We start from the raw sequence: 16131 nt of genomic DNA, 5'->3' as shown, positions 1-16131 counted from the left end.
AGCATACTATTTTGAGGTGGGGAGAAAAGTGAAAGAAAAGAAATGGTTTATTTCTGAACCGTAGGTTCAAAGGCTTCTTTAGATTTCAACTGAAAGTGCTAAATTCTAACAGCTTATTGGTCCAATTAAAAGTACTGTGGACAAGCATTATTTCTCCAGCAAGCAATTAGCAAAAAGATCAATGGATCATCGAATGGTTCAATGGTTCATAGGGGAAAATTTGTTATTCTAGAGCTGAAAGCATATTGAACCCCTAAATCTAAATTATAACCTTCAAAAGATGGTTTAGGTGTTTAATACTACTCTGCAGTTCAGGGAATGTTTTGTAATCCCCATGTAAAACGCACAGCAATCTCCAAGCGCCCCCTACTGGCTGCTGTAGCATTAAAAAAACAAGACGACTAAACTATGCAGCAATTACAACAGTGATGGAAAGCAAAGCAAAAACAAAGTTAAAAGCCACAGGAAAGTGACTTATAGACTCCCCATGCAAGTGATATACTGAGTAACAGAATTGCATTCAATTTCGGCATGTTATTATCCCCTGACAAATTAGAGTCCCAAAAAGCCTGAAAAACTGATTTAATAATGTATAAGTAAATTGAGCCAAATGTGTGACTTACCCTTTATTTTCCACATGAAGTAAGAAATCCAAGAAAATATACTTATAATGTCCTACAAACTTAAACAGGAAAGACTTTAAAATATCTTACTTTTGCAGTTTTTGGAATTTGGAAGGTTACCACTTAACTTCCGTCTCATTTAAAACACGATCAGTAAGTCTGCTTTAAATTTAAACGTAGCTTCGGAAGTGAACTCAATTCCCAACATTTCAAAAGTATAAAATTGTCACATTGTGATTTTCTAATTGCTATTTACTATTGTTCCTCATTTTAAATGCCATTTAATCATGAACATGGAGCTATGCAGAAGGGGCAGAACGTCTGAAAAAAGAATAATTGAAGAAAAGACACCAAGAAATTGATGCATTTCAGCATTTTACTTCAATTTTTAAAACATTTGTAATGAGCTATTAAGAATATCTGCAGAGCATACCGGGTGCTTAATTTAACCTGAGATAATACAAACTCTGCATCGGAGTACTAGAGTTTTTCTCATGGAGGCAAGAGGCTCTTTGATTCAATGGCAGACTCCCCCTATTCTTTTATCAGCCAGATTCATTCAGCAATCCGAAACTCTTCAAACGGCCTATTCAATTTACCAGGTCTGAATCAGGGAAGATGGAAAGGAATTATTACCAAGGATTTGTATTCTAATAAGGATCTGACATTTGCACCATAAAAAACAACAAGAAGTGACGGCACTTTATATAGTTCAAATTTACCAGCAAGTGTACAAATGCAAAATTTACTTTACCCAGAAATTTCCTCAGGGGAAGTAAAATAAATAGGCATTACTTTCCATGAGGGAAAAAATCCCACTGGTGAAAAAAGTTTAAATGACGCATATAATGGTATAGCCAGGCCAAATCTGTGTTTTCACCCAGAAAAAGGTGCGAGCCGTTTGCAAGGGTACAAGAATACACTGACAACCATAATAGCTGTCATGATAACCACTGCCAACTGATCATATGTGATTTCCAAAATGTTTACATTAATGACAGTTAAAGAGGGAAATAAAGAAAACAGCAAAGGACAGAGACAGAAATCACAATTTTAATTGGCTAATAAGAAAATAAAAAAACAGGAGTTGCTTATTTGGTATAGATTGTACAGCAGAAATGTTAGTGGACTGGGTCGAGTGTAGCCCTTTATTAGCAACTACAATAGTAGGTTCCCGCTGTACAATATCGGCAGTAGCTACCTATACTGCTTTTAATAGTTTCTAATAGTATATAGGATCTATATATGTATTGTCTGGTTTCATTATTTAAAAGCTCCCACTTTTGTTTTGCCTTTACCTCCAGACCTAATCTTTCAAGCAAAATACATGTGCACATGTCTGCAAAGAGTGCAAATGTGAGAATTTATTTTAACTTGGGGAAAAGGGGCTAAAAGGGGCCACAAAGCCTCTGCAACCCCTTTCTGTCACTCCTAAATCAGAAACACCTACCACTCACATGGTATGCCAGCCTTAGTCCTTTGACAACCCTACACACACACACACTTGCGCACACATAAAAATGATATTGTAACCAATACATCCAAGGCTGGGGTTATACATACGTATGTTTTTTTTTTTCTGTGGCTTTTGGAGATATTATAAGATATCCGAGCACTCTGAACTATCCGAGTCTTTCCGGAAGGGAAGGCCGGGAGAGGGCGTGGAAGAAGGGAAGGAGGCGGAGCCAGGCGCTACGTATGGCTTCCTGAGGTGCAGTGGTCTCAATGGACGACCAGCGCTCCGGCTGCATAACTAACAGAGCTATCCTGCCAGTTCCGGCACTGGCTTGACTGGGCATAGTTTAGGAAAGAAAAATTCATGTCCACTCCGTTTTTCTTCAGCTCCGCTACAGCCTGCAACAACACAAGCAAACAACAATGGATAGTGAGAGCTGGGATCTTTCATGTAACACGCATTGGGTCTGGCAGGAGGTTCCTTTACTCTGCTGCTGAAGGCAGGTGAAAGGTCTCCTCTCTGTATGTAGGACTGAGATTAAACTGAGTTTAATATTCTCTGAATCGGGCCCCGATACTGTCAGGCAAAAGAGCTCCTGGTGTTCCGACGCCAGGCTCGGGTGCCCATTTCACCTCACACACATTTCTCTAGTCACCACCAGCACAAACTCCAGCCACAACACCTTTAACACAGGACTGTACAGCGTTTCCCCAAACAGACAGGCATGAGATCCACTGAGAGATCCGTGGCTTCTTCCAGAGAAAAAGGAAAGAAGCCCTTTCCTCCTGATTCAACATGTAGGATTTATTGCTCTAAATGCAAAGTTGCTCTACTAGGACCACTGTATTGAGCATAACTGTAAGTCAACATACCTCTTTAATAGCTTATTACAAAACAGAAAAGTATAAAAATACAATCCCTCCATTTTATATCATAATGCACAAAACGAACAGCAGGAACATCCACAATTATTCAATCAAGGTATCAATAAGGCCTTGACTTCATTTTAGCTCTCTTTGCAGCTTCATCTTAAAATAATTAATACCTTTAACCAAGAATAGCAGGCTTCATAAAATCATAAGACCAGAAAAAGAAAGATCCGTTTATCGTGCCAACGCATTGCACTTGGAAGACTGCATAATGCTTGCTACTGTCTCTTTCAAATGCATAGCTGAACTTGCAAAATTCACTGGATGTGAGCACTGACTAGTGAGACACCCAGAGGTTTAGACTGCTCAGCAATTAGTACAAAAAGATCTAATGGTGCTTCTACGTTTTTTAGTTTTTAAGGGCTTATGAAAATACATGCTATGAAGTTAAGTCTAACCAGCGGTGCAGTGGAAAAACATCAGATGTCAGTGTCTTTTATGCTGACGTTCACACACCCAGTGCACTCAAGCCTCTCTTTCTATTCTGATTCACAACCAGGTTCAATCTGAATATACACATTCAGCTCGTTTTGAATGTGAAACGAAATACAGTTTTTTTGGAAGTCTGAACTCAACCAACTGTAATGTAACACAAACGTATTCAATCTATCACAGTTATTTTGACCCATGATTCTGTCCACATTAGTTTCCTAAAATGCCCTCCAATTAAAAGTAACCCAAAATGATTTATGTGTAGTAATACTTACATTTAGCAACACACCAATAGGATGACGTCCACAGATAGTGTTGTGGTATTTCTTCAAGTAGTTACTAAAGGATATAGGGTCTAATTGTTCTATAATGCTCATGCCCTAAAAGGAAAACAAATCAAGTTATTTGCATTTGGAATTATACAAAAAAAAATCTAAAATACAGCCGAAGTTACAAACATCGTTGGAGATACTTTTTAAAAGAAAATCCATTACAATCACATATTACTTGCAATTTCAAATCGAATCAAATGGTTCAATTTTTTAAGCCTCTACTTATTTTTACTTTTTAAAAACTTACTAGGGAGAAAAATGCATTCATATGATTTTTAAACATGTCTGAAAGACTTTCTTGTGATATTGTAGTATAGCTTCTTCCCAGAACAGCAGATCTGGTCTTAAAATGCAGCTAAAACGGCTTGCCCCTCAAAGTAGCAATTATCTACACAGCTCTGATGCACTTGGCAGGTTATGGTCTCTGAAAAAGGAGCCATGTCAGATTCCTGTATCCATGGTAACTCCCAGAACACGGCACACCTTACAGACCTGCTCTTAGGGAGGGTGGCTTTGTTACTAAGCCCAGAAGACTGCATGAAATGGGCGTGCTAGTTAATTACATTATCTGGGTGTCCTGTCTGATATTCCTTAAAGCTAAAATTTAAAAAAAAGATCTGGACAGTCAATTCAATGCAAAAAAAAAATAGTTCACTAGCAAACATAAGGGAAAAAATCGAAGGTACTCTATTCTTTTGTTGGAAGTTTAAACACTAGGAGTGACTACAAGTCAGTAAATGTATCAAAGGTAATGTTAAACTCTTTACTTCCAGAAACCCACTGGGAATTTGACAGTAAAACCATCTCCTTATTATTTAGGCTCATTCTTACTACATTGGACTAAACTGATTCGTATTTGCCCTTTTGATTTTGGCAGCTTCCTCATGCGACTGTAAGCTGGCTCAGTACAAAATGTCCAGCCACAGGCACCTGGGTGCACTACAGAAAAGCAGCTTCATACCATTTTATCCAGGTGCTCAATAGATCTGTAGATCTCCCCCTGGGACTCATCGTAATACGTGTAGCGGAAACGTTGTCCTTTGGAAAAGAAAAGTGAAGGAAATGATCAGTGTGCGAGAAAAACAGAAACAGCACATAGTATCTTCAGCTTCAAGCTAACATTTGCAGTCCAGTGCAGAAATTAGTACTCTAAAGATTATCTTAAACTGGGAAATTCTTTACAGTAATACTTTATTTTAGCATCAGATGAATAGGCAATCATTTTTTTAAACATGATAATACTCTTTGTGCTGTATTTTCATTTGCTCATGTTAGTCCCTTGCTGAGGATCCCCCTTCATTTTTCTTCAGAATGTCCCCACAAAACACGATCAACAAAACACGATCAACAAAACCCATCCAACAGGTTCTTGGCCCTTTTAAGATCACAAGGTGGCATTTCCAAGAATGGACTTGTAAAAGAAACCAAAAAACAAAATACTGCTGCACCTTTCCAATGACTCAGTGGACTCACCCCAATGGCAGAAGTCAGAAGAAATCACAAACAGGTTACTTGGATCGGCCAAATATTTACTGAGAAGTTTGCCATATTCCTGCTCCTTAGATTCACTCAAAGCCCCCACCAGCACCGGAACAATTGAAAAGTCATCTTTATGGCTACAAGTGCAAAAAGGGGAAAATGACAGGAAAGCTAATGAACTGCATGTGTGAGTGTACTACAAAAACCATACAGTTAGTTCCACCAATTTTGTTACGAATAGGCAAACTGTTTTGACATCAGCTGACTGCTGACTTCATGACATTTTATACCAAACAAGCACAACACTCAGGAAGGATAAAACTAATACAATCCGAAAAATAATCGCCTGAAAATTCTGAGAATCACTAAAAAAAAAAGTGTTGAATTTGGGGTTAACAGAATTTACCTTTTCTGAATACCAAATGAACCGCTAAGCTCTGAAGGATTCTCCTTTCTTAACCCAGAAATGTCGCAAAGCTTTACTCAGTGCCTATAAACAAAACAGCAGCTGGTTCAAAATAAAATGACTAGAACTGTGAGTGAAAGAAAACAGATTGAGAAAATAACCTCTAGGCTTCAGCTGTGTTGGCTGGTCCTACTGAATACCTATAAAAGACTGAAGTCTCTGCTTCAGCAAAAGCGAAAATAAGCTCGCATTAATTATGTACAAAGCAGAATGTATTCTAGATTGCTCTAATCACCCCCAAGCAGATATTAAACCTCACTACCGAACAATACCCCCTTATACTTTCCTAACCATGACCTATTCAGAGAAAACGGAAAACAACTTGATTTCAAGCAAAACGACCGCTCGGCTAGCATGCCATTATCACAAAGGCATGCAATGAAGCAAATGGAATAACAATCGAAATGATGCAAAAGGCATTTATAGACTTCTCTGAGTTTTGAGCTTTTCAATTGCTTTTTTAATGGAATAAAACTAATCTGAATGTTGATTTGCAGGATAAGGAAAATAAACTTGCAAAAAGAAGCTGTTTTCTCATTAGACAAACACCCAACACTGCCAGAATGGAGGAAAAAGTTAATTCTGCAAATACTCAGCCCTGCTTTTTTTACAGTAAAAGCCCTTGGCATTGCAGAGCATTTACAATCACTTCAGCAACTGTACTGACTTTTTAATTATGTAAAGATGATTTCAGTGCACATAACACTGCATATGCAAAACGGTACAAACAGACCCAGCAAAAATCAAAGTCCCAGTTGGCACCCTGTGAGCTTCACGGCTCAGACAGGGCAGATCATCCTGCCCCAGGGATACAGCAGGCCAGAGCTGACAGGATTTCCACCCCAGCCACAATTTACAGTGTAATTTTATCAAAATTAAGAACCAGGATTGGGCAAAGGCAGAAGTCTTTGTCATTGCAGTTGGCTACCTTTCCATGGCTTTAGCTGTGTAAGGCAAATGCATTTCGATACTGTGCTCATCTTCGTCTGTCTGCAGACTCATGCGCTCAAACATTCCTGTTTTCCAGAGGTCAGCATACACTGCAGGGGGAAAGACAATGAAACTGTAATCCTGCAGTCCACAGATATGGTTAGACAGACACGGTATTGAAAAGAGACATTGGAAACAACAAACATAACAAATGTTACAATAAGATGTGCTAAAAAGACTTGTAAAAGCTGCTTCTTTGACAAGAAAATAGTCAACCACAGATTTCATTTTCTTTTTTTTAAAACTTTTAAATGACAAAACAGGAGTTTGCCAATTGAAGCGTCTGTTTGTTTTGATTTGCTGCAGTGTCACAATTGCATTGAGCATGTTTAGTCTGTGGGCGCCTGCTTTTTTTCCCCCATAATGTGGCTGTCTGAATTTTATATTTAACAATGCAAACAAAAATAAAAAAACAAAAAAACACAATGAGCTTTTGAACAGTAACTTCCTTGGGAATTTACTAATCCATTCAGACGTACAAAAAACATATTTACCCTTTAAGATTCTGTGGAGCGGCCACAATTTCAAAGTGGCAATTTAATGTTTAGTGTTTAATTTTGATACCAACAGCATTACTGTGCTATAGAGGAGAAAATGCTCTTCTACCTTGGTGCCTTATAGCAACTGCTATGAGCAAAGCTAACCCACCAAGAAGATCTAACCCTCAGCAGCTGTGGCTGCTGTTTTTATTAAAAACAAGCCATGTATAACTTGTGTATATAGTAGAGTATTGTTAGTACAATGTGCTTGAACATATGATGCAGGTTTGTCCAAATCAACGCAAAAGTCTGTCATCTCTATGTAAAGAAATCAGTTGTAAAAGCCCCTGTTGCATGACACGGGCTAACTGAACACCTAAAGTAAGTAGTAGTAGTAGTAATAATAATAATAATAATAATAATAATAATAATAATAATAATAATAATAATAATTGCTTACACTTATATAGCGCTTTTCTGGACACTCCACTCAAAGCGCTTTACAGGTAATGGGGACTCCCCTCCACCACCGCCAACGTGCAGCATCCACCTGGATGATGCGACGGCAGCCATAGTGCGCCAGAACGCTCACCACATATCAGATATCAGTGGGGAGGAGAGCAGAGTAATGTAGCCAATTCATAGAGGGGGATTATTAGGAGGCCATGATTGGTAAGGGCCAATGGGAAATTTGGCCAGGACGCTGGGGTTACACCCCTACTCTTTTCGAGAAGCGCCCTGGGATTTTTAATGACCACAGAGAGTCAGGACCTCGGTTTAGTGTAAACCTCCTCCTACCAGAGTTCAGTGACTTACCCTTTTGGTCGATCCTCAGGTCATACAGTGGCGTTCTGTAGATCTCAGCAGGCGAGAGCGCACAGCGAGACAGGGGAACATGGTGCGAAGGTCCCAAGATGAAAACTCTTCGACTGCAGAGCAAGTCCAGAGGTTTAGTTTGACTTATTTTGTACTCGTGCAGGCTTCTGCAAACTCAAAGTGAACTACTTTGAAACAAAAAAGTCTAATGCTGCAATTAAGACCAGTAACTGGTCTATTAACAAAGGCTAGTCTATATTAGTTTCATCCAATGCTTTACAAATGCTTATGCATTCAGTAAGGTTTTTGCAAAGAATCAAGAAAATGGAACTGGTTGTACCTACATACTGAATCAGAACATAGCATGACAATTTCTTACAAGCAGGCAGGCAAGCCTCAGTCCTGATATCCAGGTTTGTGCCACCCTTAATGGGAGCCTGCTGGAAAGTGTTAATTGTTTAGGGATTGTCCACTAGGGATAAGTGTCCCCAACAAGTCCTTCACCACTGAAATGGAAAAGTTAATAATTTAGAACTCCTGATCTCCACACAGGGCAGACGGTTCACTTCTCTTACATCTGCTTGTATGAAATCAGTTGTATTAGAATTCTGCACATCTTTCTGTTCCAGACAGGGGCAGGACTTTATGTGTTAAGGCTCAGCTGAATCAGCAAAAAGCAGGCACTAATAATACAGTAAGTGAGCAAATCTAATATCTTTCTTTAATTGCCTCAACTTGGAGAAAGTACTGCTGTCCCAAAATTCTGCGGCCAGTGTTCACACTTACTGGAACACCTGTGACTAGTTAATTTTTCTAATGGGTTCATTAACGCTGTCCCTTTTAATTAATCATTTAAAATGGACCAAACCACCAGTGCTCGTTTGCATCCCCTCTTATGTTCTTAATATGAACAGTTAGGTCTTTCAGCTGCTCCGTTACTCATTCTCCATACATATTACTTGGGAACAAGAGCGCATCACGCATATGAATATCTAAGTGGTTTCAAGAAAAGGGAGAGTTTTTTGCGTGTGTTTTTGTTATTTAGTTAAAAGCTGTGTCAATTAAGGAATGAGGGTCTGTCATTACCTTCTATTAATTTTAGTCTTGATTTAGCCTTGAAGAAACCTTGTCACTGCTGAAAAACTACAGATGCTAACATTCTATAAACGATTATTGATCAAATGATTAAAAAAATACCCATTAAACCTTCTTTAATACAACTTAATCTAAATGAATGTGACTTTTTCCTATAGAAAAGCAACAACACAGCCATCACTCCCCAGTCTGGGTGCGATTTAAGAGTGGCCAGGACTTAAAATGCTGGATGTGGACTGTCCAAACTAGATTGCATCCATAAGGCAGCTAGTGCCATTTCATTCTACCATGTGATCAGGCCCCTTTCTGGAAGACTAGCTATTTGTTTTTCGGTGGGAAGGGAAAAGGACTCTTAAATGATCATTTTGCACAATCAAAGGGGGAGAGGCAAAACAAGCATTGGGCATATTTCTTCTATCAAGGATTCTGAAACTGGGAAGGCACTGGACGGACTGGGGCTCCTACACACCACCTAATATTACGCAGACCCAGCATTTTGGGATTAAAAGTTCAACTTGGAACAAAAAGAAAATAAAAGAATGACACGTCTGCTACACACGTCACAGTAAGACAGTACTTCTGAAGGACAAGGCAGCACTTTTGTCAGCGCACCCTTGCAAAATCACTTTGATCCACCATAACGAGTACTTATTTTATTGCAATTGGGAGGAAACACTAAGCCAATACCAGTCTTTGCGAAAGATGAATACAATTAAAGCTACAAACAAAACCAAAGTGCAATCCTTTGTGGTACTCACGTAACGGTGGGGTCCACCTGTTTGTAAGCATGCGCAGCACACGCTCCACAGTACGTATACCCTGCGTGCCTGGAAACAGAAAACTGCACTTTCAGAATAAACAAAAAAGTTACTGATACAGCCAATACAAACAGCGTGTTTGCAGTGGTTGCTTGAAACACTCATAGAAAATTTCATGAGAAACCATTCTTTTCACTCCCACTTGGAAACTACCATAAAGAGAAAAAACCCGACCTCAGAAATACAATATACTGTAGAACCCATATTTTTAAAACATACAGGTACTGGAAAAGACTTACACATTTAAACAAAAGTCTCAGATAGATGTCTTTCACACTGTTTACACAATGCATATATGCCCAGACGGAATATGAGAAGTATATTTTTGCCATGCATTTTCTTACTTCAAATAAGGAAATGTCTATAACACCTACATGGAGTGCTAGAAATATTAAACATTTAAGCACTTAAAACGTGCAACTGTACATATATATGTTTTAAGTTAAACTATAAGAAAAATAGGCATTATACTCTTATTACTTACGGTGCAATTATGGCTCTGGCTGGTCTTTTTGTGGACTGTGCCTGAGATAGCCAGCCTTCTAGCTGTGCATTCAGCTGGGGTCCTGGAGTGACAGATACAGAGAGACCACTAAGCACACAAAACGCACAAATTCCAAAGTAAATCAGTCAAGAGACTACCTACATTTGCATCACCCATAAATTCACTGCCATTTCAGAGGCCAAAAAAAATGCTAATTTTACAATACAGTTTTACCTTCACATCAAGCCCCTGATAACACTATTTTTCATCAATGGAAAGAGCCAGATTCCCTGAAAAACAGGGTGATTTAGTACAGTCTGACTTTAAACAACTTCACTCAAGAAGTCCAAACATTTCTCAACAACACAGTGTTAACCTTTCAATTTTAAGACAGCTGTGACATTTCCTATAAAACGTAAAACTATGAAAATACTACAACTTATGAACATTGTTCAATTTTATGCTAACAGTAAAATCAGACGAGATGCTCGTCTCTTTCTTCACCTCAAGGGACTCATCTTTCAGCATAGCAACAGCAAAGGAAGGTCCCTTCAGCTCAGGGTAAACCATGTAAATAAACACCCGCTTGCCTGACACTACAAGACTGCCAGGTGTTTCGATGGATGTGAAGATTAAGGGTTCCAAAACCAAAATAAAGGTTACAAGTGACAGGAAGCCATGCGGTCCAGCTTGCCTGTTAAGTTGCTAGTATCTTTCTGTCCTTTTACTTTCTTAAAAGATCCCACAGAGTCAGCACCAATTTCATGAATTGGTTCCAGACTCCTCTAATCTCCTAATATTTCCTATTTTCTATCCTTTAAGGCCACGTGACCTTCCTGGTTTCAGCCTAGGTATGACATTCCTTTCCAGACAGGAATAGGTTTTGTTGTCCTTGTTACTGCAATTAGAACAGCAATATATTTCTTACATCAAAGTGACCAAAACTAAACATACTACTCCAAGTGAGGTTCAGAAAATGTGAAACAGAAGGTTCTAATGATAAAGACATAATAACAGTAGGAACCACTTTTATGCAAAGCAAGAAAAATGCAATCACTTAAGAAGTGATACAAACTAAAGATGGTTCTTACATGTACTCAGCTGACTTGGATACTACTTGAAAATTGAATTTAGGATGACATCTGGGGCTTTAACTTCATTAACACAGACAAGGAGACTTCCAGACTCCCATTATCCTTTGTGTTAAAAAGAGCTTCCTACTATTTGTCAACCAACTGTAGTACACAATAGACATATGGTTCTGAATGTCATCCAAAACACAATGTACAAGACAGGAAGGCTAAGCAAGTTGCTCAGGTTAAGATGCATTAACACAGAACCAGGTGCTTCAGCCAGGAAGCTGCTGGTAACAAGACTTCATCAACTCAGATTAAGATATGAAATATGCTCTTGCAATAAGCACTAAAGAACCTAGTTAGATCATTCAGTATCTTATAGTGAACTAGAAAAAAATTAAAAAGTCCATTCATAATTTTATATGGAGTCAGCATAGTAAAAAGAGGTCAGAGGTTATATATTTAAGTTGTCACATGAACTACAGAATTATGAACACAATGAAGCCAATTTAGTACCCCAGTATATGGCTTGAATAAGTAAGATGCCCAGAATCTTGAAAAAATAAAGCCATGTATCAATATTTTAGCATAAGATAAGAAGTGCCAGCATTTTAACCTAGCACTGTAAAAAAAATCTGTAGGAAAAAAGGCCCTCTCAAAATTCCTAACATGCTCTTCTAAGGACAGCATAAACCAAGGTTTCCAACTTCCATTGAGCACAATCAACAGTAACCAGCATTGTGAAGATGATATTGAAATCCTTCAAGCGCGGTCTCAGTCCTGTCAGTGTTCTAACTTAAGATCAGAAAGAAACCTGCAGATAGTGCAGCAGTAGCTGAAAAAGTGCAGATAGTTATAATATATAATATAGTAGTAATTATCTGCAGTAGTCTGTAAGTAAATCCTGAGGGTCATGAGCATTGTAGCCAACTGATGCACCAAATCCACAATGAGGAAAAATCTGACCAGGAGGCAACATGTAAACACTAAAAAATAAATGTTTCTCCTGTTAAATAATCTTAAAAAAGACCAGATTAAGTGGGTCCTAGAATACAATTTTTTGACAATTACAACAATGTAATATCAATCAGAGAAGACGGAGAGGAAATCTTGCCTTTTAAGGCTCGAAGCACATTCAGATGACCTTTCTATGAAAAAGTTGACATTATCTCCTCAACTCACACTTAGGAATGCCAGCAAAAATTCCCCAGTCTATTAAAAGAAATCTGAAGGTAACTTAAAAAAGAATCATTACGGATGCAGTGAATACATGGTAGTTTTGCAAAAATCATTCCAACTCTTTCATTACCCTACCCTCTCATTACCTATGAGCCTCCGAGGTATCACGATCCTTTGCAAGGCAAAGTAAGTCATACTTACTGTACATGCTCTGCCTGACTTATGCTGTGCTTTATGCTTTACTTATGATAAACGACTTTTGAGACATTTGTGTTGACTTTGTTTACATCTTGCAATGTGTGGACGCAGTAAACAAAAATACATGGTCAGCACATTACAAAGCAAAACTGCAGCACTGCAATCAGTCCAAGGAAGAGCAACCCAGAGCATTCTGGAGCTTATCAGAGTGTTCTACACCAACAGGCTAAAAGACCTGAACCTTTTTAGTCTTCAATTGACTTGACACATGTATTCAAAATCCTCAGAGACACAGGAAAAGTATTTGCAAAATGAACAGTGAAACATGAACCAGAGGGTTCAAGTGGAAACGACTATACATGGAAGTACTCCTTTACCCTAAGGGTTGTGGGAGTGTGGAACAAGCTAACCAGCCATGCAGTCGAAGCTCATATCCTGGCGTCTTTCAAGAAATGCCTGGATGAGACCCTGGAATCAATAAGATACTAGTAAACAGGGTCGAGGAGCCAGATGCCTCCTCTAATTAGTAATCTTTCTGACCTTCTTCATTTGTGTGAAATGATGATACGCCAGAGGTAAGATGCACCACAACAGCTAAGCCTATAAAGTTTCCACTCATGTGGGCATTTAAAATCATCTCCAAGGATACATCTGTCACACGTGAAAGCTGTAAACATTTCACACTCCAAATGTACACAGAACTTGGGAATCAAGGTACTGATAACCTCTCTTTGGAAAATTTAGATTTCCCCCAAAACGAGTCAAAAGCCCGGTCATGGCATGTTCTCTCTCTCATCTTCTCTCTCACTTTTTTTTTCCACTAGTCCAGCTACCTTGCATGGTGCTGCAAATGTAAAATATATTTACAGTGAATGGCTACACCTTTGCACAGCTAAAACCCAAAATAAGTCATCACCCAATCCCCCTCAAGCAAAAGCAAGTCTTAATAGACTTTAACAGCACATTCATAACAGCAGTTATTTCCAAACAGCCAGATTTTGTTTTTGTGTTGTACCCTGGGGGTATTTTAAAGCTTTTCCTGACAAATTTGCATATTTAGCAGACAGTATAGCAGGCTTTTTTTTTTGTTTCAGACTATGTTTTGTCACTTTGGACTCTTTAGTTGTGAAAATATTTGGGCCAGAAACTGATTCTTGTTTGTCTGGTTCACCAGTACCCCACCTGCTATGTCTGTGAACAACAGCCTCTAGCAGAGAGTATGTTACAGTATGTTCCTATAACCACTTCTCTTACCTGAAGCACTGGGGCACACCTAGACACTAGCTCATACCATTAGGCATCTCTGCCCCTTTCTGAAAACAAAAAACATGTTCCAGCTAAAGTCAGAAGGAACTGCCTGACATCATTACGTTTAAGGATTTCAGATGATTTTTTCAGAAAGCTAAAAAGAACAAAAACCCTCCTCCCCCACACACACACACACCACTCTTTTAAACCCGCTCCCTTGTAATCCAAACTACATGAAACAATGAGCGTTACTTCGATGGCTCAGATGGTAGAAACTATCTTTACAGAGGCCTGCGATCCAGAAATGTCCTCTAAATATAATTTCCTACATACTGGAGGGGTGTACCCCTTTGGGTGTAACAGGAACCCAGCAAACAGCTGCCCAACCCAGCTCTTTGTCTAGTGAAATACCTGTTAGGGGTTTAAGCAAACGGTAAGAAAGGAACTGAGAAAAGAAAACCTGTTTTTTGAGAACATACATACTTTAAATCGTCTAACTTGCTAAATCCTATTAATATTTGATTCAAACGTGAGAAGTTCGCATATTCAGTAAATCCAAGGGCTTAAAACTTGAGCCTTGCAGTGTTCCAGCCAGCGTCGCTTCGGTTCCGTAATTTTGACAACATCCCATCGATTTTTGTTCTTAAAACAAAGCAACGTTATGGCAACGGGCAACACGGAAGAAAACTGCTGAATCGGCTTATTCACTGTTCACCATATAGTGATGTGACAGAAGAGACTGTCAAACATCTCGCCGAACGCAACATCGAAACCTCATCACGACATCCTGTCGAATTTTTTTTTTTAAAGGCTCCCAGATGTGTGTCCCCTATAGCGATGCGAGCCGGCTGAAGTTTTGTTTTTGGGGGATCACCTTTCGTCAGGATTTGCCAACCGCTGAAAATGAAAAGATAAGAGAGCCGGGGCAGGAAAATAAAGGCGGGGGGGGGGGGGGGGGCACTGCAATTGATCTACTTTTACACAAAATGTCACGGCACGTAAATCGAGCCGGCCGGACCCAGACAAAAGGATTAACTAACTAGTACATGCAGGCGCTCCGCCGATTTCATTCAGACAGGAAAAGGGACAGGCCCACAGAGCAGAGAGAGAGAGAGAGAAAGAAACAACCCAGGTTTGACAACAAAAATCAGTCGGATTTTTTTTTAACGACACAGCCGCTAACACTGATGTGACGTGCAAGAGCCGGGTTTTTTATACATATATATATTTAGTTTTCGTTCATTTTTAATTCAAGGTCCGTCCACACGTGCTGACTATTTGACACCAAAACAGTGTCAACTCTCAAATCGCGGCCTGTCCTGTGTCCCCCCCGCCCCACACCTCCTCCCCGGAGTCCCCAGCAACAGTCGGGAGCCGTCTCTCCCTCGGCGGATCGGCTGTCCCCACCCCGCCGACCTCGGGCCGAGCGCTGCCCGGTCTGCGCCCCGCTGTCCCCGACTCTACCTGAGGCGGTGTACCAGCTGCCGGCGTGACTTGCTTCTCTGCACACCACTCGGTTCGACATCTTAGTGCCCGAGCCGCCTATCTTGGTCGGGTAAAACCTTATCGGGGGTGGGGGGGAATAAAAACTCAAAAAAAAATTAATAAACGGGGGAGGAAAAAAATAAATAGTAACGAACAACACAAATAAAACTAGGGGGAGGTATAAAATGATATATGTAGGATCTTCCAAGCTTTACTTAAAACCCCCGTCAACCGGGAAAATAAACTTGGACCATGAGCTAAAAGAAAAAGAAAGAAACTTTAAAGTCAAACGAAAAGATTGGTATCTCAGTAGGCAGGGGAAGAACAAAAGCCTTAAGCCAGTTTGTCAATTTGCTGCTGGAAACGCAACTGTTCGCCGGTCCTGGTTTGGCATAACTCGGCTACCGTGCCACGGCAAACCAAAGGGGCTCCCATTGGCCGGGAAGTGCAACGGTGCATTCCGATTGGTCACAGGCCCTAGGCAGGTAGGAGGCGTAGCCAAGGGTGGCTGAGGGAACGGCGTACGGCCAACCGGATTGGATGGCT

General features: G+C 39.8%; 1 protein-coding gene across 1 annotated transcript; it reads right to left on the bottom strand.

Annotated features, from left to right (window-relative positions):
* Positions 1 to 1656: 1656 nt before the first annotated feature.
* On the bottom strand, positions 1657 to 15989 carry memo1 (mediator of cell motility 1). The gene is made up of 9 exons (XM_088610217.1): positions 15565 to 15989; positions 10400 to 10481; positions 9856 to 9924; positions 8003 to 8115; positions 6646 to 6757; positions 5246 to 5388; positions 4734 to 4810; positions 3716 to 3820; positions 1657 to 2477 (listed from the first exon to the last, which is right to left on the bottom strand). The coding sequence occupies exons 1-9, from the start codon at positions 15623 to 15625 to the stop codon at positions 2346 to 2348; spliced, it is 894 nt and encodes a 297-aa protein (XP_088466343.1). The 5' UTR covers positions 15626 to 15989; the 3' UTR covers positions 1657 to 2345.
* Between the last annotated feature and the right edge of the window lie 142 nt (positions 15990 to 16131).

This window comes from Lepisosteus platostomus, chromosome 17 (genome assembly GCF_059453375.1).
Source record: "Lepisosteus platostomus isolate fLepPlt1 chromosome 17, fLepPlt1.hap1, whole genome shotgun sequence".
Taxonomy (NCBI): Eukaryota; Metazoa; Chordata; class Actinopteri; order Semionotiformes; family Lepisosteidae; genus Lepisosteus; species Lepisosteus platostomus.
The sequence above is the reverse complement of the archived record's forward strand: the minus strand, read 5'-3'. Positions and strand labels throughout refer to the sequence as shown.

What these genes read in the sequence shown, in the direction of transcription:
- memo1 (XM_088610217.1), bottom strand. Translation starts at nt 15,625, where the DNA reads ATGTCGAACCGAGTGGTGTGCAGAGAAGCAAGTCACGCCGGCAGCTGG. An exon ending in CAGGTGGACCCCACCGTTAC is followed by an intron (nt 8,116 to 9,855) that starts GTGAGTACCACA and finishes CTTGCTCTGCAG; the next exon opens with TCGAAGAGTTTTCATCTTGG. An exon ending in ACAGCTAAAGCCATGGAAAG is followed by an intron (nt 5,389 to 6,645) that starts GTAGCCAACTGC and finishes TTGCACTTGTAG; the next exon opens with CCATAAAGATGACTTTTCAA.